The sequence below is a fragment of the Dermacentor silvarum genome, chromosome 2 (genome assembly GCF_013339745.2).
Source record: "Dermacentor silvarum isolate Dsil-2018 chromosome 2, BIME_Dsil_1.4, whole genome shotgun sequence".
NCBI lineage: Eukaryota > Metazoa > Arthropoda > Arachnida > Ixodida > Ixodidae > Dermacentor > Dermacentor silvarum.
The window spans coordinates 8,722,296-8,744,641 of NC_051155.1; the positions used below are offsets into that span (position 1 = coordinate 8,722,296).

A 22,346-nucleotide genomic window follows, 5' to 3' on the forward strand; every position below is an offset into this window, starting at 1 on the left:
GCATAGAAATTGTTAAATAATAAAACCAGTAAGTGGTTAAGGAGATGTATAAATAATCCTATAATGAAAAAAAAAGTAAGGCATACCTGAATAAATCAAGCACACCAGGGTCACCACCCCATTTCAAAAGGGATGTCAATAAATCATCATCATTAGCATCGTATTGTGCCACTTGTCACGTGATGTGACATGCGCGCCACGTAGCATCAATACGTGCAAATTTTGCACTGCAGTTGCGTTGTATTCCACCAAGTGTCCCGACATGTAGCAGCTGCATGTAGCTAGACCTAGTCAACTCAAGCAGGCTAGGTGACTATTAGTCACCCCCTCAAAGGGGATGTAAATATAAATGATCATCACAGGTCAAGGGGGGTGACATGTGCAGTCTCGGTTTATTCATCGGTGCACGTTATGGCGAGGCCTCCTTGCAAGGTAGGGAGCTCCTCCAGCTTATGCTGTGCCGCGCAAGCTTGTCACTCCCCATGCTGGATAGAGTTCAAGCTGACTAGTGGATAAAAATACTGTTATTCCTGCTTTAGTTGAAACCTGTACTACAATCGCATCATCCACAACTAAAACATTTCGTAACTTTAATCTCACATTTAGCAATGCATTACGCCATAGTAACTAGGCTACTGTGGTGAATGTTCTCTGAAAGTCAGCAGCAACAGTTTACACAAGTTTTTTTTTTTTTTTTCATGAAGCTTTCTTTCTCTTCTGCGTGATATTTCAGCACACATGGAAACACAGGATGGCCTCCTGCATCAGGTGCTGCTGACTGATCACATCGTATTTCCACAACTTCACCACTGATTATACGGCGATAAGTGCTTTTGATGAGCGCTAGCCCCTTCGAACTGGTGTTCAAATGACGCAGTCGTGAGTTTTGTGTATATTATGGGCCGACTTGTTCCATCGCAAAGCATCTTTCAGTACCCAAAATTTAAGTTTCTGTTACACATGCTCTGTGCCCATTTTGCAGCCACGTACAAAGCCCGTGCCGGCTTTTGAAGGCATGGCGCTGCTACGTAGAACTGTGAAAGCCAGACAACGATGTAATGCGTTCAGCAAGCGGTGCACTTTGAGTCAACACAGTGCACACTGGCTCAACGTGCACGGCTGCTGTGCCTATGTGCTCGAGACGATGCAGTTAATATTTTCATCTCATTTTGTGCGCTCCTCTCCCATGGTGCGCATACGGTACCCGTTACACTGCCCCTTCTACCACCATACCTTTACTATTCCAAACATTCGAACCCCCAAAAATTGCTGTTGTCATTTTTTTTAATGAGCTTCGCTACAGCACAGCCATGTTATGCAGCAAAAAATACAAACTGTATTGCGGTAAAGCACACTTGCCATGCAGTGAAGCATGTTAAAAGTAAGAAAAGGACACTGTCACAGGGACCCCAATAAAGCTTCGGTTGGGGCTAGTTGGTACACAGTATTTTAAGGTGAAAAAAGAAACATTTCAGCGCAAACACCCAAGCCAAAGAAGAGACGAGACAAGCACTGGCGCTTCTCAACAACTGCTTTATTCTTCTTACGACAACACATATATATACAGGGTGTTTCAGCGAACACTTTCAAAATTTATTTAAGGTTGCCTGTGGCAGACAGCCCAATTCTAGTTAATGAGCTGGTCTACTCGAAGAGGTGGACATTACTTGCACAAGAAAATTGAAATGCATATGACTAATCAACAAAAATTCACTAATTAAGATTTTAACTAATTACCTAATGGCCCATATTGCAATTTACAAATTGTAGCCGTGGAGTTCGCAAGGCGGATCCACTTGGAACGAATTCTTGGGATGACACCAGTTTCGAGATACTAATCACCAAACTTTGTGGAGAAATGCACTGGCGTTCCAGTTAATTTTGTGCTTCAATGCATAAAGTGTAGTGGGGAAGAGAGTCCGCAGCCATTGAGAGAGGATGACGAAGCCCAGCCGCCCGGAGAGTGCGAGACAGTGACCGACGCTCTTGGGCCAAGGCTGTTGTTACGTAACCCCTGCTTGTAAATAAACCCCTTTACAGTTTGGTGGAAAGGTGCTGGGTATCTCCTAGTCTCCCAACCTGGAACTACGTAGCCGTACCCTGCCTCCAGCGCCAGCGATGGCTGAAGAAACCACCACCCAAGGTCCTTCTCAGACTCTCTTCCCCACTACAAAAGCGATGTTTTGTTAAGAAATTAACTGGAATGCCAATGCATTTCTCCACAAAGTTCGGGAATTAATATCTCGAAACTGGTGTCATCCCGAGAATTCGTTCCAAGCGGATCCACTTTGCGAACTCCACGGCTACAATTTTTAAATTGCAATATGGGCTATTAGGTAATTAGTTAAAAACTTAATTAGTGAATTTTTGTGGATTAGTCATATGCATTTCAATTTTTTGTGCAAGTAATGTCCACCTCTTCGAGTAGACCAGCTCATTAACTAGAATTGGGCTATCTGCCACAGGCAACCTTAAATAAATTTTGAAAGTGTTTGCTGAAACACCCTGTGTATATATATATATATATATATATACTCTTAACCGCGCATGCTCACGCAACACATGACATATAAATATGCATGTCACACCAGAGCCAGTTACCGAAGATGTGTGCACCAGAAATTATATTCGGCCGAGTATAGGGACAAGGAAGTTTCCAGGGCCGGCCGCGTGTGTTCATTTATGCGTCTGCCGAGAATTGATGTCTCATAAAATCGTGGTGCACAAGCGCAATCGGCAAGTGTAAGATGGCCAACAACCTTTGTCTGCATTATTAGTCACTTTTTGCCCATGTTCCCTAAGTCGCTCATTCATGCATCGCCCTGTCTGCACGATCTTTCTACATGAGAGAGGTAAGGCATAAACCACACCGGAGGTGCATGGGATGTAGGAGATCTCATGCCTGATTTCCCATCCACGCCTGCTCTCACCGCAAGTGCAGGAGCACAGCTTAGCAAGCTTGTTCAGCGCAGAAAATGCCAGAGGGAAACCATGTCTGCTAGCAACTCTCTTGAGTTGATAAGTGATCTTATCAAGATAAGGTACTACCACAGGCCTGAAGGTCTCACGTTCAGTGGCCGTCCTCTTTCCGTTTTTTTTCTTTTCTAGATCAGGGCCTCAGCAACTAGGAGCGATATAGAGAAACCTGCTGCCAAAAGTCGGCGCACCTGATCGTCAAAGCGCATCTTATTATGCACACACAATTTTTTTAGAGCCGATTCCATACATGAGAATGCAATTCCTCTTTTTACTACTTTGGAATGAGCCGACTTAAACGCCAAGAGTTCCTTTTTTTGCGTGTGGTTGGTAAGCCCAACACACATCGTTCGTGTACCTCGAGCCTAAGGTCCAAAAACTGCAAAACATTATTCTGGGGTAGCTCGTGGGTAAAAACAAGGCCTTGTCCGTGTTGCTTAAAATCATTTAAAACTTTATCAATCGTATCGCGGTAGGAAGAGTCAAACGTTTTTTTAAAAACACTATAAAATCATCGATGTACCTAAAAACTTTTTTAATTTTCCTCTCGTTAAAAACGCTTTCTAAAGACCGGTCTACACTAGCTAAAGAAATATTGCACAGGACTGAAGCAACACAGGACCCAATGCATATGCCATTCCACTGTAAAAACGGCTGGTCATTGAAAACAATAAAAGTTACCTTAAGGTAATGCTCCAACAGATTAAAAAAATTCCCCACTGTCAATCCGACATCCTTCTGGAACGGTATCGTACCGTTTTCCTCAATGCGAGAAGTTACACAAGTCAAAAGTTCACACTGTGGCACTGAATAAAATAAATCTTCTATATCGACCGAAAAAGCATATCCAACATCTTCATTGCCATGCAAAAACTGCACTACCGTAAAATTCCGAGCAAGCGCCCCCACCCGTGCAAGAGCCCCCCCCCCCCCCCCCTAACTTCACTGCTAATTTCAAAATTCCGCGCCGTTCCGGGAAAGCGCCCCCCCCCCCCCTTCCGCGCTGGTCTGCCACATCCAGTCCACGGAAATAATGGCAAATTCGGCAAATCGCACTGGTGCGCATCGGGCGCCCGGATGAGCCATTTCATCGAATCATGGTCGTACCCGGGCGCCCCAGTGGGCACGCGAGTGCATCGGGGCGAACTGCGGCTGGCGGTCTGTAGTTCACGGACCGCCGGCCGACGGCGAGATCTGCCTCTCGCACGGCACAAAGGAGTTCCCTGCGGCACAGTGACGTGACCACTCGGTGACTGAGGAGTGGTCGCGGCTACGCTCTGGCATCGCCGGCAGCTTCAGCGCTGCTAATCACTCGCCACCGATATCGTCGCTATAGGCCTTTTTCAGTTCACTTCGAATCTGTAGCAGACGGCGCTTCAGAACGAACCGCCGACGCTCCCAAGCAGCAATGTTTTGTTACCGTCGTTGCCGCTTTACCCTCTCCTCGCAATAATTTCACACGATGAAGAAAACATGGTGATATTTGCGGTGCCACCAGCTGCGATGCGAGCATGGCCGAGCCGCGGTCCGCTGTCGGTAGCCATGCACTGAAGCTGAGCTTGACTTATATCGGAACTCTAATTAGTGCTAAACGTTTCACCGTGGACATGGTTTTTAATAAAGTGAACATTACGCGTCATTATACTCTCGCGGACATAATTTTGCCTGGAATAGAAGCTGCATAACCAATGTTCGTGTCGCCGGTCGCGGCGACGCGCCGGTGCAGCGTCGATGCGCTTTCTGTAGTTCTTTTGGTGGTTTTGAGTAACGGTGGTGTTGAGAGTGATAAACACCACTAACAAATCTTTGGCTTAATAAAGTTCATGTTCAATAAAATTTTAATGCTATTCCAACTGCGCTTTTTTTTTTTTTTGCGGGAAAATTTTGTCGTGGCCATCTTGAATTTTGGTGCCGTTCCGGGATAGCGCCCCCCCTAACTTTGCCGGTAATTTCGACTTGCTCGAGGGGGGGCGCTTGCTCGGAATTTTACGGTACCTGATCTGATTTCTTCGTCATGTCAAGCAGCTGGCCTTCCTTCAGGACAACATTAAATAACTGCACCCATAATTTTCACGTACGTTATTTGCTGTGCAATAAACTTGCTTTTTTTTGTACCTCTGGTTTGTCAAAAAAAATTACATGACCAATTGTATTCGTATTCGAAAAATATCCAATTCGATTCGCACTTGGTTTTTATTATGTAAGTTTGCTTCAAAATTGAAAATTTGATATTTGCACACCCCTTGTATTCACTCGTGTAAGGCCCAGCCATTTTTTTCCTTATTTTATTACAGGGCGCAGGCCTTACACGATGCAGGCTTATGGCTACTCACTGAAGCCCTGAACTGTGCTCAGACGAATGAATAATGACAAATGAGAGAATAATGCAACCACAGGCCGCCAACCGTTTTATTGAGTCGTCCTCGTCGCTACCACTGGGCGAGCTTGCCTCACCAGTGCCCTCCCAAATAAAACCCAATGCCACGCGTTCAAAATTCACGCTATCGCTTTTTGCAATGTTGCCAACTTAACGATGCAGCCAAAGCTGCTAAACAATGCACCTCAGCCCAGCCAATTCACAACTCACTACCTAGCAGCCACGCCGAGAAACAGACGATCAAGGTTCATACTTGAAGCGAAAGGAGGTCTCCTATCACAGCATGCGCTGAATGCCTTGTAGTTCACAAATCGTCGTGGTGCCACCGCGCACAAGCCCGAAAATGAACAAAAGACGGATGTTGTGTACCATTTTGCGTGGGTGGAAAGACAGCAATGTAGGATTTCACTGTTTCCAGAAAGATGCAGACGACGCACATCGGAGAGCAAGTTGGATAAGAAGCTTCGCATTGAAAAAAGGTGACTGATACTATACCAACTTGTTCGAAACACTTCATTTGGGACGACTTTCTTCCTGGCGAGTAGACCATTTCTTTTTTTATTACTTATTTATTTTAAATATCTTGCTGGAGTTTCAAATCGCAGAGTGTACTTTGTTTAGACAGGCGCTTTGAGAAATTATAGTGATGTACGCTTAAGCATCATTTGGTTTTCTTTGTTTGTAGTTTTATGCCCCAGCATCAGTGCTTTAAGCCTAAATGCTTTAAGCAGCAGGAATATTCTCGCTAATGTACTTTTGTCTGCAAGCACGGTAGCAGGAATGATAACTACCTCGGAAGGTCTGAACTTGATCATGACACATGTTACGCCATAAGGTGACATTTCATTTTCATAGCACACTTAACGGTGCAAGCAGAAGATGCTGTCTTCTCATTTAGCACGGTGAGATGTCAGTTTATCTGGTTGTCAGAAATTTTGAAGCAACTGCAGACAGCACTCGTTCCAGCTTTGGAGCATTCGACCAGCACACAGCACCGCTAGTTTGCTTTCCAACACTGTGCACACAGCTAAATTCATTACAACTGGTTCACTTCATTTAAAATTCATGCAGTTACACTAATACAACTGACTTTGCCAAAATAAAACCTTCGCTAAGTTTTGGAAACCTGTTGAAATTAGGAAACTCGACTTGGTCCGACTGGTTGCATTTGCGACAGTTGTGGGGGAGCACACGCTGCCACCTTCTCCCGCGGGCGCTCGCCCGTCGCCGGCGCACGGAGCGCCCGCGACAGCAGCCGGGTGGACATCTCGTGCGCGCACACCGCGCGCTGCGGGAGCCGGGCGAACACGGGAGAAATGCACTTTGCCCTCTCCCGGTTCTCGCTCGCCTCTCGCGACGCGCGTGCCGCGCGGGAAGAGGGAAAGCATCCGGCGGGCGAGGAGGACACTCCCCTCGCGGAAAGGCAAAAAGGCATAAAAGAGCGCGACCGAGAGACCCCCGCTCGCTCTGACCTCGCTTGACCTTCTGCCTGGACGGATTTTTACCTGCTGAAAGCCGTGAGTGACCTCGTTCGCGTGACTACCACACGCGACGAGGCAAGCCTATTTTATTAGTTGTTATACAGAGCGGACTTCCCTCTACAAGTGTGTTTTATTGCTGACAGCAATAAACGTTGTTGAGTTGACTCGCTGGTTGCCTTATTCGCCCGAACCCTACGTAGCTGCGATTACACGCGCTACGGGTTGGGGAAGACCCCCACATTTGGCGCCCAACGTGGGGCCGAATTCGGCAACACGGCGAGTTTTCTTTTCTGTTTTTTGGAGCTGGGACTACTGAAGTTGCAGTAAACAATGGCGACGGGCTTGTCTGACTTTCCAGATTTGTTCATGTTGTCGGAGGTCGCGGGAGATAATCAGATGCCTAGTGCTAACGCGGCGGCAGCTTCCGAACAAACCGGTAGCTTTGATTTTGAGTGTTTCACGCGGAACAGTCGGGATCGCGGAAACGCCACGTTGGCAGGGTTTAGGCCTGAGAGTAGGCCTAACACGCCTAACACCTCGCCGCGTCATCCCGCGGACTCAGAGCCACCTATGCCTCTAAATAGTTCGACGCAAGCTGCGGATGCGTCCGAACCTTCGGGCGGTAGTATTCCGTCAAGCGAAATAATGCTGCAGAATGCGCTGCAAGTCATGCAGAGCTTAGCCGGCGCCCTGCAGAACACCATGCGGGCCCCGTCGCAGAGCGAGCGACCACGAATTAAGGTAGACATGCCTACCTATAGTGGGTACCACGATCGCACTAGTGCAAACGAGTACCTCGACCGTCTGCAGTATTATCAGCAAGCAACAGGGCTTTCAGACGCCGAACTTCTCGCGCGCGTGGTCCCTGCTTCACTGACTGAACAGGCGGCTCGTTGGTTCCGACTGGCCGGACACAGAGCCCGCACAGTAGAAGAGTTCCGCGCGAACTTCCGCGAGGAATTTCTTCCGGCCAACTACGAGTGGCGTTTGAGGAGAGAGTTGGAGTTGCGTACCCAGCATCCGGACGAGTCCCTGCTGGAGTATGTTCGAGCGATGGACGAACTTTATCGTCTCGCAAGCCCTCTCGCCACCGACGCCGATAAAGTCGAGCGCGTCACACGGCAAGCGCACCCGACTTTCGCGGCCTACTTCAGGGGATGTAGGTACCGAGACTTAGACGAGCTCGCCACCGAAGCAAAGCGCATCCAAGGGGACATCCTCGCGGCGCGAGCATACCGTCCGCCTCCACCCGCCGCGCTGTCACTCGAGCCTCGTTGCGCGTGGAACGGCGGCGGGATCGCTTCACATTCCCCGAGGGTCGACGCGTCGGCATCGTTCGCCGACGAGCAGCAGGTCCAGCGTGGTTGGGAATTATCAGACCGCGCCTTGGACCCGTACGCCTACGCGCTGAAAACAGCACAGCATAACGCGGCACGCAGTGCGCCGCGGCAGGAACTGGCGACTAATGCGAGAACAGAGGAGCGGCACATGCCGACCGCCGAGCGTGGAAGCTACGGCCCGCCGGATTGGAGCGACGGGCGCCCACGCCACCGAGGCTTCGGTGGCCGTTGCTACCAATGCGGCGGACTGGGGCACATCGCCCGTGACTGCGCAAGCACGCCGGGCCAAGGTCGAGCACGTGGTTCGGGAAACGGGCGAGGCCGCCGGTGATCCACCTTGGGTCCCGGGCGGCGATCTCGAACACAACTGGCGATTTCGATTTACTTGCGCCTTTGGCTTGTCGCATAGGAGATGTCGCGGACTCGCAGGCGCCGTTCATCGAGCTAACGATAGCCCGAAAGAAGTTTGCCGCATTACTGGATACTGGGGCAAGCGCTTCGTTATTTGGTGACGAGGTGTTGCAGCATCTCCGCGAGAACAATATCCGCTTAAGAGATAGTGACATCACTTTCCGCCTTGCTTCCGGCACAGCACAATCGAGCGGTGCAGCTAGACTAGTTATTCGTTGGGAGAGACGCGTCAGGCGACAACGCCTTGTACATCTTCCCGGTCTGTCAGTGCCTGTTATTTTAGGTCGAGACTTTCTCGCCAAGTCGGGTATTTTGATAGACATCGCCAGCGGAGGTTACCGAGAGAACGGAACGGGTGTTTTGAAGCGTTTCGCAAAAGCGCCCGTGCCTGCGGCGACACGCCAGTCTCCGGGGGCGGCGCGAGCGGGCCACACCCAGCCGCAGCCGAGCGAGCAAACCGTAATCGGTAAAGACGATCAAAGCAACGGAGAGACGGTAGCACAACATTGTGCCGCGACGTTGCAAGGGGCAGCGCACCCACTTTTGTCAGAGGTCAACAGCCTGCCGGAGAGAGAACGGGCACGACTGTCATCGCTGTTGTACGAATACGACGCGATTTTCACGGACCGGCCGGGCCTCACTACGTTAGTCAGGCACAGGATAGACACGGGTGACGCTGCGCCGTGGAAATGTAATCCTCGGCCGATAAGCTTGACTAAACGGAAAGCACTTGACAGCGCTTTAGACGAACTCATCGACACAGGCGTTGTGGAAAGGTCGAACAGCCCATGGGGCTTCCCGGTAGTTCTAGTCCCGAAGAAGGACGATACTTATCGCCTTTGTGTAGACTACCGCAGGCTGAATGAGGTTACGAAGAAGGATGCGTACCCTCTACCCTCCATTTCCTCTTTAGTATCTAACCTAGGCGGGGCGAAGTACTTTACGACGCTCGATGCTAGTCGGGGATATTTTCAGGTCGAAATGGACGAGCGTGACAAAGAGAAAACGGCTTTCACTTGTCACCGCGGGCTCTTTCAGTTCAAAAGAATGTCTTTTGGCTTAGTCGGAGCTCCCGCTACTTATCAGAGGTTGATGGACCGAGTTCTAGGAGATGCGAAGTGGCAACATGCTCTCGCATATCTCGACGATATAGTGGTTTATTCGAAAACATTCGACGAGCACTTGCGCCACTTGAGAGACGTCCTAGACAGGCTGAGGTCCGCGGGTATCACGTTGAACCCGAGTAAAGCTCAGATAGCTGCGAACAGAATAACGCTGTTGGGATTCACGTTGGACAACGGCCGCATTCTGCCGAGTGAGGATAAGCTCGAGGCTATACTGAGCTACCCGTCGCCGAAAGATATCGGCGAACTGAGACGCTTTCTGGGATTGGTGAACTTTTATCGCCAATTCATTCCAGACTGCGCGGCAGTGCAAGCGCCTTTAACGAAGCTCTTAAGGAAAGACGAGCGTTGGACTTGGGGTCCAGAGCAGGAGGCGGCACTGCGCGGCCTCACAAAGGTGCTCGCTGACACGGCAGAGTTGCAGCTGCCCGACTTGAACAGGGAGTTTGTGATTCAAACAGACGCAAGCGACCTGGGTCTAGGTGCAATTTTGCTTCAGGAGCACGGAGGCATTCTCCGACCGGTTGCGTTCGCGAGCCGTTCGTTGACGCCGGCGGAAAGGAACTACTCGGTGACAGAGAAGGAGTGTCTCGCGATAGTTTTCGCTCTGCGAAAGTTTGACTATTATGTCGACGGAGTGGCTTTCACAATTGAGACTGACCACATGGCTCTCACTTGGTTGAGGCGCTTGAGTGAGCCGAGTGGTCGCCTGGCGCGTTGGGCACTGCTGCTGCAGCATTACGACTTCACCGTGCGCTACCGCAAAGGAAAAAGCAATGCCGCAGCGGACGCACTTTCGCGAGCGCCTGTCCGAGGCGAGGGAGAAACCCTGGCCGTAGCCCGAGTAAGGGACGCGGAACAACCGTCGATCCTGGGCGAGAGCGTGAACCACGTAGATGTTGTCGGTTCCGCAGGAGTTGTCTTCAGCAGAAAGGAGCTGTTCGAGGCTCAGCAGAAGGATCCGTTTTGTCGAAAAGTGCTTGACGGGCTCCGAGAGCCGGGCGGCGCGGCCGCCGCGCACATGGAGGCAGCTGGTATTGCTGTCGGTGCGGAGCGCTCAGGAACAGCTGGTAATGCTGTGAGCGCACTGGATTCCTATCTGCTGAATTCCGACGGCGTCCTGCTGAGGTATATTCCCACCGAGAACGACACAAGTGAGGCGTTTAAGGTGGTGATACCGCGCGCGTTGAGAGGAGCACTGCTACGCTACTTTCATGACTCGTGCATTGCTGGGCACGCGAGCGGCCCCAAGACTTACGTTAAGTTGTGTCGCTTCGCTACCTGGCCAGGCATGAAACGGGACGTGATTCGCTACGCCCGATCGTGTCATGTGTGCCAAAGCGTGAAGCCCCGAGGCGGACGACCGCCCGGCTTCATGCAGCCTATCGACAGCCAGACTCCCTGGCAAATCGCGGCATGTGACATCATGGGACCGTATCCCACAACACCGAGCAGGAACAAATTCTTGCTGGTGGTCACGGATCACTTCAGTAAATGGGTAGAACTTTTCCCCCTACGAAAACTGACGGCACGGGTGATCATGGATAAGTTGATGGAGGTTTTCACCAGGTTTGGTTTTCCGGAGCAGTTGATAACGGACAATGCGTCCTACTTCACTGCGAAGGTGTTCGTTGACTCATGCGCCGCACTGGGCATTAAGCATAAGAAAACGACAACCTACCATGCTCAGTCGAACCCCACTGAACGAGTCAATCGCAACATCAAGCACATGCTTGTCGCGTTCTCTGAAAGGCATAAGGACTGGGATACCTACCTTCCAGAGATCGGGTTTGCATTGCGATCGACAGTAAACCGCTCGACTGGGTATGCGCCTTCTTCTCTCAACCTGGGGAGAGAGCTGCCGAATCCGATGGATAGGGTTCTCGCGGATCGCAGCGGAATGCCAGTCGCGCCGTCAGCACGAGCTGAATACGCGACGCATCTACGTGCCAAGATGACGGAAGCTTTACATAAAGCACGCTGTAATCTTCGCACTGCAAGGGCACAGCAGAAGGCGCAGTACGACCGCTCGCATCGGAACGTCCACTACGAAGTGGGCGATCTGGTGCTTCGATGCCAGCACGTTCTCAGCGATGCTACCAAACAGTTCGCTGCCTCGCTGGCGCCGAAGTGGACCGGGCCGTATCTAGTGAGAGAGAAGGTTTCCTCGCTTGTTTACCGGCTCGAGAACAAGAAAGGAAAGCCGATCGGCGGACCGGTACACGTATGCGACCTGAAACGCTACGTGCCGCGTGATGAGCAGTGTGATGACGATCAGGCCCTCCCTCAACCGCGATCGGTGAGAGAGAGCAGTCAGAACAGAACGGCGAGCCCGCAGCCGCGCTACAATTTGCGTAGCAGGCGAAGGTAATCTGACTGCTAGTTGCGTAACCCGACGACTGCGAGGAACATTCGTAAGTCCGGGTGGCGTTGCGTACCGCGTGAGCATACAGCCGCGCCGGGCTGGCACCTTGGTAGTTCCTGCCGGGGAAGCGAACGTCTAGTGACCATGGAGCGCCGAGTATGGACGACGAGTCGTCAAGGCCACGACGGGAATGTGGCGTGAACGCTCGACGCGTGGGTGTGCGGTTTCACCAAAGACTGCTGTGAGGGCCAGTGCGGTGATTATCCTGTGCTGCGACTCGAATTGGTGATGATGCTTGCGAACATTCCCTTCGCAACAGACGTCGATGGTGTCCCCGGATACGGCCAACTATGCTGCTGATCACAGTGCCGTTCCGTGCAGTTTGCTATGCAGTTGCTGATAATAATTTCCAGGAGCAGAGCAAGACGAGATACGGCCGTGCGAATTGCCTGCAGTACGCGCTGGAACAACTGACGCCCTTGCAGTGCTGACGGCGCTACGCCGGCCTTGGAGCCGCACGAACCGCACGGCGGCCGGCAGACGACCACCCCTCCAGCGCAGCCGACACCTAGGGCGCAGCACTGAGAGCCACCTTCGAGCCCCGACAACGATCCCGCCTCGCAAGCCCGAGCAGTGCAGCTGACCAGCCGCCTCCGAGTCGGCATCAAGTGTCCGCCAGCTGAGGGCTACATCACCACAACGCTTCCTCGGTCGCCAACCTCGGCGGGTACTCAGGCAAACGGACGTCCCTAGGTGCCAGCCTCAACGTACGGGGGCCTTCTTAAGGGGGGGAGGATGTGGGGGAGCACACGCTGCCACCTTCTCCCGCGGGCGCTCGCCCGTCGCCGGCGCACGGAGCGCCCGCGACAGCAGCCGGGTGGACATCTCGTGCGCGCACACCGCGCGCTGCGGGAGCCGGGCGAACACGGGAGAAATGCACTTTGCCCTCTCCCGGTTCTCGCTCGCCTCTCGCGACGCGCGTGCCGCGCGGGAAGAGGGAAAGCATCCGGCGGGCGAGGAGGACACTCCCCTCGCGGAAAGGCAAAAAGGCATAAAAGAGCGCGACCGAGAGACCCCCGCTCGCTCTGACCTCGCTTGACCTTCTGCCTGGACGGATTTTTACCTGCTGAAAGCCGTGAGTGACCTCGTTCGCGTGACTACCACACGCGACGAGGCAAGCCTATTTTATTAGTTGTTATACAGAGCGGACTTCCCTCTACAAGTGTGTTTTATTGCTGACAGCAATAAACGTTGTTGAGTTGACTCGCTGGTTGCCTTATTCGCCCGAACCCTACGTAGCTGCGATTACACGCGCTACGGGTTGGGGAAGACCCCCACACAGTTAATTCGAACATACCGCGCACCGACAATGCTCTCAGCAGCACAGCAAATAACGCGGCGGCGCCTCCGACCGACATTGCTCCGACACCGCCATAAAGCAAAAGCTTAGGAGAGACCCCTCAATGCAACGGCGGAGGCCCAGTCCGGCCAACGAAACTGCCCACGCCGGCAAACGCTCTCTTCCCGATAACGGCAGAAAACGAAGCTTCAGGAAGCAGACTAAGCTGGCGCCGGGCCGGCTGGAGCAGCGGCGCCGGCACAGCGGCGGGCACGCACGGAGACAGTCGAAGGTGAGAGAGCCACGAGGAAGTTGAGAGAGAGGGTGAGGGGAGCCACCGAAGCCACTGCCTACGAAGCGGCAGAGTTGCCAAGGCCAAATCCGCTTCCCTGCCGCCCTCCTCCCTCACCTTCGACGGTCTCCGAGCGCGTGCGCCCGGCGCCATGCCGGCACCACCTGCTCCCTGAAGTTTCGTTTTCTGCCGTTATCGGGAAGCGAGCATTGGCCGGCGTGGGCAGTTGCGCTCGCTATGCGCTTGTGCGCCGCGATATTTCACGACACGCACCATTCGGGCATCGTGCTATGGTGCTCGAATACTTCAAAAATACGTCCTTCTTTTAATTCGAACAAATTTTCGGGCCCCTTCAAGTTCGAATTATCGAGATTTGACTGTATTGTGAATTTCATTAGTTCGAGGTTTATGCGTTTCAGCAGTAAAACCAGCTTCACAAATTCCCACAGCATTCCTGGTGGATAGCATTTGTTAGTAAGCAATTATAAACGAATTGCAAGAAGGTCGGGCCATAATAGCATGGTTATGAGCGTCAGCGCGTGCGGTGCAGATCGTGCCGAGAACAATGCATCGACATGGCTCATGGCGCCTGAGATTTACATGTGTTGCAACACACGGCGATGTAAATCTCGGATGCCTTGACTGACCGCACTTAGTGCTTATAGAAAGGCGCCCACAAATTAAAACAAAAATTGTAAAAAGATACGAACATTCGTTCTGAGCAAAAAGCAAAAGAAGAAAGAAAAGCAATGTTTCACCAGAAAGGCAAAGAAAGCATTGGTTGCGATAGCAAAGAGACAATTACAAAAAATAAGGTTTGTAGCTTTATCAGTGTCACGCATGCTTGGGCAAACATTAACAGATCTCACCGGATGACCACGAACTCGCTGTCACAACGCGAGCGAATGCTTTGCACCGTGTCTTGGAAACTTGAGATTGCGCAACCGCCAACACTAGACGCGTGGGAACCCAATGCCCATCAAGGCACCAAAGCTTCCAAGATACCATGTGCATATGCATGCACGCGAGAAGGAGAAAACATGCTTGCTAGGAGAAGAGGGCAGATAGTAGGTTCCTGCCCCCTCCCTAGCACTTGCTTGATCACATTACCATGCATTCACTGCTTCCCCATCCCTCTTGCACAGAAGGAATCGTCAGCTCTCATGTTTCTCCAAGCACTGCGAGCTGCCGCGCGCGCCCTGCTACCTCCGCAAGTTGCTTACCGACGCGACAAATGGCACAGATGGCACTACATTCCGGTGCACATGCTTTGATAGCATTTTAAAGACGATAGTCTTTCTTGGGGAACTTAAACGCTGAAAATTTGGTCTGTCTGTCTGTCTGTCTGTCACCCGATTCAGCCACCCGGCCAAAGTTGGACCACTTGCTTACCGCCCACACTACTTAAACTGGTACGACTGTTCACACTTGTGAACGTTATCGATCACAAAGTAAATATTACGCATATCTGAGGTGCAACATCACTAGGTAAGTATTAGGAGGTGTGTTCCTTTACTAGAAAATACATAGATGCGTAACTCTAAAGACCCTAGTTTCTTAAGCTGCGCTGAAAATGCCATGCTATGCGCGCCGACGAACGACGTTCCCCGACTGCGCGCCGACAAGCGCCCTCTGCCATGGAGGAAGGAAACCCTCTGCACAAGCTCATGTTTCCCGATGTATTGCCAGATGGCGTCCATGTCTCACGCAGCGCCTCCTCAATTTTATCAATGCCAGCCAGATGCGGCCGATTCAACATAAAGGAAGCGCTGTCTGAGGCAGGGCAAAACATAAATGGCCGCTTGATGAAATAATGCGGTAAAATGAAATCTGTTCAAACGAACCTTCATGCCAGGACGGAAATGGTACGAGAACAGCATCACGGGTGGCCGCGGATCAGACCAGCACTCATGTAGTACGGCCAGCAGAAGACTATCGTCTTTCGACGACATTTGCAGCGAAGCACGCAGATACGCGGCAAATTTTTGCTACTCAAACATTTCATGCAGAAGGACGCTTGAAAAAACTTTTGCCTCGACCAATATTTTTATAGACTTTTGCTAGGTTTACTAGCCATACAGGCTCCTAGTATATGCTTGAAATAGCCGAAAACTTAAAATCGAAACAATGTCATGAAATGGCATCGCTAAATTTACAAAAAATATACACGGTTTTCAATGCAACTACGATCGGGAAATGCAAATAGTGTGTTACATCACAAATTTCATTAAATTGAGGTTCGTTATACGATGTTTGCCTGTATATGTATGTTCACCCCTGTTTTTTTTGAAAACTATTACATTTAAGGCGACAGCCTTAAGTGGCTCGTTGCGCGATAGCCTTGAAAAAAAGATGCGGCGTCTAGTCAAGCGGTACAAAAAAAAAACAAAAAAAACATGTAACCTTCTCTGAGCGAGCGGCAGGTGGAGAGGGAACGAGCGACGCATGCAGACAGAAAAAAGAGAAACAGGTGTTGCGTCACTGACATGACACAGCGGCGGCGGTTGTGGCGACAGTCGACTGCAAAGCAAGAGAGACGGCGATGGAAGACACTTCCCTGGGGCCTAGCGGATTGCGCAGTAGGCCTCAGAAGTACACTATGGCCGAGGATGCTTGCCAAGCGAGAAACGAGGTGTGACGTGCAAAGCGGCGGGAACAAGGCGCTTGACCAGAAGTGCGGCTTTTCCCTGCTGAGAGGATGCAACGTAAATAAGTCTGACCTCTCAAATTGTATAGCTTATTGCATTACAGCCAAACCTCTTAATGTGTCTGACAATACGTACCCGCTTAATGTGTAATTGTGGTTTAAACATAGTCGCAACGATTCCCCCACCCAGCCCCCATTGAACCCCATGTACTGGCTGACTGCTTAAGCTGTAGTCGCTCATTGCCCACTAAACGGTTAGTGCGTACTATTTTTGTTTTTTATCTACACGCACAGGCACAAAATCGACAGAATCTCATGTGCATAAACGTTCGATTCTCAAATTTCGACACCCGTATGACAGTCACCAGCAATAGTGAACTTAAAACATGGCCAACATGACGTATTTCCTGCTCATACAACTGTTGCCGATTGCCGCGCACAAAAGCATGGCCGTCGATATTAGCTCCCGGTAACGCGAAGCTGCCAGTAGGGCGTGTGAATTCGCTCTCGCCATCGAATCTAATTCAAGTAGTAACCGCGCAGAAGCATATTTAATTGCGAAGTGCATTTCTGTTGTGACCATGGACGTCGCTTTGAGGTTCCGTATAAAGTCCAAACATGGCAACATCATCGCCGCGCGCTGTACGCTGCACGTGGAGTGAAAGCTTGCGAGGGTCAGCTGAATCAATCTCGCGCGTGCGAGGGAGAAATGCGGGGCTGAAGCGCGCTTCTGTCGCGCGCGAGGCACGGGGGGGAAGGCAAGAAATGGAGGGGTTTACTTCGACGGCGGCCACGCGGGCGCCGTATCTTGAAAGCGATCTGCGACGTGGAATAAGTGCGTGCCCGCGCGAGCCTCATCTTCAAAGCAATCTGCAGACAAAGTCCAACTAGTGCCGGTTGCTTAATATACACTGTGCTTTCGACGTCTAGTCCGCGTTGAAGCGAGACACGGCACACTCGCTGCTGCTGCCGTGCCTCCTCACTCCAGTGTATTGACAGCGAATTTCCCCGGTCATCGAGCGAGATGTGTTCATGTTTACCTGTGCATGCGTTACACTGTGCTTGTTAACTTAGTTAGTAAGCGGGGCCTCATAGACAAACAGCTCATGGCCTTATAAAGTTCGAAGATGCCGTCGTCGCGGCAAGGCCACCACGGTGGCCAGTGAAAATCACCGTTTTTTGCTGCCTACAAGCAAACGAAGCCTGTCTGAGTGCATGTGTTTGAGAACATCATGGCGTAGTACTTTTCCAGCCAGTAAATAGCAGCTAAACTGGCATTGGCGGTTAATTCGTACATCGTTTAGTGCTTACCTAAATGTCATTCCCAGCCGACTGCGTATTAACAAGGTTTGACTGTACCAAGTGATTACCAAGTGTGCAGCAGGCTTTCGCCTTCACGTGTTACAGGAGTGCAACATGCTGCCAAACATTTTATTGAATTCTCCCTCCTGTATGAGCCTGAAAAAGGCTTACAGTGTGCTTAAATAAATAAGTTTTAAAAAATCCTAATCATTCACTGTAAGCTGCTGCTCTCACATGAAAATCTGCTAAGGTGGCCTGATGATCTGTGCTTTGAGCTGGAGTTAGCGTGTCTCCCACACAATTCACTGTGCCACAAATGCTGCAGCTATTGAGGTCACCATGGGGGGGTCAGCAGACATGTGCATGCTGACCAGTCACGTTCAAATTACCCATTGCGGGATTGAAACAACAAAAGTGTTGGCCTACCGAATTGTACGGGCTATCCTCCTAGACTAGAGAAAATAGACTTTGGTACAATGTGCGAAAACAAAACTTTCTTTTTCTGTCTGGGCCCTTGATAAAATCTCAAATAAACAAGGCACATCATGCTTTGAATGTTTTTATACATACTGTATTAGAAGTGTCTAAGATGTGTGTCAAGCTGACTAACCACAATTCTTGTTTTAATTTCTGGTTGTTTGAAATGAGCTGATTTTCGGATGTTCAGTTGAGACTTAGCGGGAGTGTAGAAGGGACGCACCTGCGCACAGCCTCAAGGTCTTCAGGCGGCACACGCCCCTGGGCAGCAGTGCTGCGTGTTTCGTTGAGCTGCTCGAAGGGGCGCACGAAGCGTAGGCCAAATGTGGCCTCGAAGAGCTGCTGTGAGCGGCGCTGCTCCTCGGTTAAGCCAAAGAACGCTGTACGGCGCAAGTTCTCCCGTGCACTAGCCAGCAGCAGCAGGTCACGCTTGCGCTCGCTCATGCCCGACCGGTTGTAGCACCCAACGAGGGTCAGGTCGGCCAGCATGCGTGTCTGACGGTTCACAGCCAGGTTCCACGGGCACGCCAGGAACTCCTGCAGGGTATCAAGTGAATGCCGCACAGCCACACCCGGTGTCAGATGCAAGACACCAACTGCCATCGGGCATTAAATGGCAGCAACTGAGTCTGAAAACACAACCAGTTGCAATTTGAGCCATTCGTTACCAAGCGCTTTCACAGCAAGCAAGTAAAAGCTGCTAGAATGTGCAGCTTCCCACAATGGCAGCCTGTAGTTCAGATAATTATGCTGAGCTTCAGAAGAACACTGTGCTGGTATTAGCACATATTTCCATAGCTATCTTTTAATTTATCTCAGCACACTCTAAAATGATAAAAAGGGCATGTGCTTCTCTTTCCCCACACTCCAAGTTGTCACATAGCTGAGGCTTGTTCTGTCACTCTGTTAAGCCACTTCACTCCATCATGCTATATTGAGAGCTGTTATGGGGTTTTTGCAGCTACACATGCACTATTTGCACTAGATCTTCACCATATGCTGTTGTTGTACTATACCTCCTTCACAGCAGTCATCATCATAATGTGATTGAGCCAGCAATAGAGTAAGTACTATATGCACAAAATGTCAATGAAAGACCCTCAGCCAGTAATGAGCCCGGTGAAGAGCAGTGCTGCATCCAAGTGCCCTACTGGGACACAGACAAGGTGCAAAAGCTGAGAGCAATTGCTTCAGTATGAACTGTGATACACAAGACGGTCAAAGAAACAGAACTGAGCACATCTGTAACACCAAATAATCAGCCTGTCTAAATGCACTTGCCACAAACGTTTTCTTCATTGTTGCCATTTCCCATGCTGGAGATGTGGAGAGCTTGCACAGTCTTTTGCAATAAAGATGATTGGGTACGTCGCAGCACTGTCACTGGCACTGCCCACAGTCTAGTTGAGCAGTAAGCAGGCCCTGGGAAGTGTTCCTGACCAATACCCTTGCTCAACGTACAAGACTGTGCTGCCATGTAGAGCAATGCTAAGTTGCTCTACACGGTGCCCCTCTCATTTCTAAAATGGGTCTTGTCCGGGCTTACCATCAAATCCCGGTGGCAGACGAAAACACCCACAAGGCAGTCATCACTAACCCCTTTGGCCTCCACAACTTCCTACCTAAGCCATTCAGTCTGTGCAACACTGCAGTCATTACAATTTGTCATTGAATCAGTGATGTGTGGTAGACCATACGTGTTCGTGTACGTCAACAACATTTGCGAGTCTCAACGAACATTTTCAGCACCACAGTATCCTGCTCTAATGGTTGCTGGCACATGGCCTTGTCACCAATGCTATAAAGAGTGGCTTCGACCTCCCTGCACTTGAAGTCCTGGTTGGATGCCACCGTGACTCCAGTGGCATCCACCCTCTTCAGTTCAAGGTGCAGTCCATTGCAGATTTTCCCAAACCCTCCATCATTACAAAATTACACCAATGTCTGCGCACGGTGAATTGCTACCAAAGTGTAATCAGAGGCTGTTCAAGCCTCTTCGCTCACCTGGACCCAGTGTGAAGCACAATGCAACCACTCCGGCTTGGGATTTAGCCACCAATATGGCCTTTAACAATGTTACACTGCCCTTCTAGCCCCTATCACTAATTATCCTTTCCTGTATACTCGCAGAGAAATAACATTATATAAAAGTAAGCGATGAACCTGCTCCTACTTAACTGCAATAACGGGCATAAGTAAATGGAAAAAAAAGTTTAAATAAACAGGTTTTTTTAGTAATATCCAAAGCACAAAATTTTCTGGAAGAATGCCAATTGAAAGAATAAAATGTGGGCACTGTACGCTTGGTGTTCTGGTGTCCTAAGGATTGATCAGTGAGCACAGGAAGTGCTCGCATAGTGTGTTTATTGTGATGATGTTGCGAGTAATGATTTGATGAAATGACAGGTCCTGGAATGCCCTAGAGTGACACAATGACTACGAATATCATGAATCAGGCAACGACACAGTCACTGCTCTCTTGCCACTGATGATTATAATAAATGCTGCCACCACAGCCTCAGGAGCAATGCTTCTGTCTTCTCAAATTGCCTTATGCCACACCAAGCTAAACTTGCCACTGTACATTCAGTGCAGAGTTGCTCACTATTTATCTCGATGTTGGGCACATTGTTGAGGGTTGCGCCCTCCCAATGTTCGATCACAAGCGCTTGGGTTCAGTATCTGGGAGAAAGAGCAACACAAGGTATTCACTCACCGCAGGTGCAAGGCATCGTAGACAAGCTCAAGTCTGAGCAATACCCAAAGTAGCCAATGAATGAGAGGAAAAAAAAAGTTGCATGACAATTCAACCTCCAGTTGGAATCAACGAAAGACAAAGTCTACCTCAGTGAGTTGGGGTTGAGAATGGGTTGGATTCTATAGCGACAGGGTTCGATAGACGTCAACGACAGGTTGAGTCGCGTTCCAAGTTCTTTTAGTGCATGCATGTGTGTTTGAAATTAAGGAGACGTACACAACGTATATTGAGTAGTAGAGCACAACTTGAAGTACTTCAGTTGCTCTCCAGGAAATTCGGGCGCACGCACGTCCCAGTGGCGCTGCTGCTCGGGGCTCACATAATCTGCGAACTACAGTCTGCCGCATACCAAGCACGTAGTTCCAAAGGAATTCCACGTGAACTGTTTTTTTTTAATCAGGGGCATCGTACCGGGACACGGCAGCCCTCTCTGTCTCGCTCCGGAATCGTGCGACTGCTCACATCTTGTCCAGGATGTGTCCCTCTTTCACATCTTCATGTGGTCCCTAACAGCTTCTTTTACAGTTCTACGATGCTCGCCGCGCAGCTCTCGTTCCTCGCACACTCGATCCTCCTGGTGGCTCTGAAGAGCTCGATTCAGGCTTCCCATTGCTCAGGCGTCTCAGCAGTTCTTATTACACGCTGCACATTTCTAATAATCTGACGTCGAGCTTCCCGTTCCTCAGGAGTTTCAGCAGCTTTCTTCACTACACAGCGACATCTTCTTTTTCAGCTCCTCAAAGTTCACATCAATTAGCAATTTCTTCGAGTGCGGCACGGCAATGCGAAGGCAAGTAACGAGCGATAAAGCGTCAGCCTAATTCCATGCCCCTCCCTCGATGTATTGAAATTTACAGAGTGCCCTCGAGATGTAGCTATTGAAACTCATGGGAGCGGACAAGACGAGAAAGAAGAAGACGGCGGGCTCCAAAGGTGCGCGCACTAAGAAAGCAATAAAGAAAAGAAAAAGACGAATCTTGATTTTGTTCGCATCGAACGCAGCTGTCTTGTCTCGTTTCTGCGACATGGTGCCGTGAACAGGATTTAGCGGCTACTCCTCTTCCAACTGGCCACGAACTACCAGAACGATGCACCGGCCACAGAAGACGGACGAAGAGGAGGCCCGGGAGCAAACCAACGGCAGCGAGACGAGACATCGACGGCAAGGAGCGGCACGGACACACAGGGCGACCAAGATTCGGATGACGCCTTGCCACTAAAATCTGTAAGCGATCAGTGGTTTCCTCAGTTATTCAAGATGAACAGAGAAGTGATTTTGAAGAAGCGAAAAACGCTGAGGACGCAAATAACACACCTAGTGAGCGATGCTGAAAAGAAACTGGAGGAGAATCAGGATCCTTAGGCGATGTCGCTGATAGCCAGCCAGATTAAAGGTATTGCAGACTCACTAAATAAAGTGGATGAGCAGATGGAGCAGTTTGTAACACCCGAAACAG

At 50.5% G+C, this 22,346-nt stretch overlaps 1 protein-coding gene across 1 annotated transcript in view; it reads right to left on the reverse strand.

Annotated features, from left to right (window-relative positions):
* LOC119441304 (heparan-sulfate 6-O-sulfotransferase 1) overlaps positions 1–22,346 on the reverse strand; it is a 63,416-nt gene that overhangs the window by 23,142 nt on the left and 17,928 nt on the right. The window contains exon 3 of the mRNA XM_037705926.2: positions 18,355–18,668. Within this exon, the coding sequence (XP_037561854.1) occupies positions 18,355–18,668 (314 nt within the window). The remainder of the gene's footprint in view (positions 1–18,354; positions 18,669–22,346) is intronic.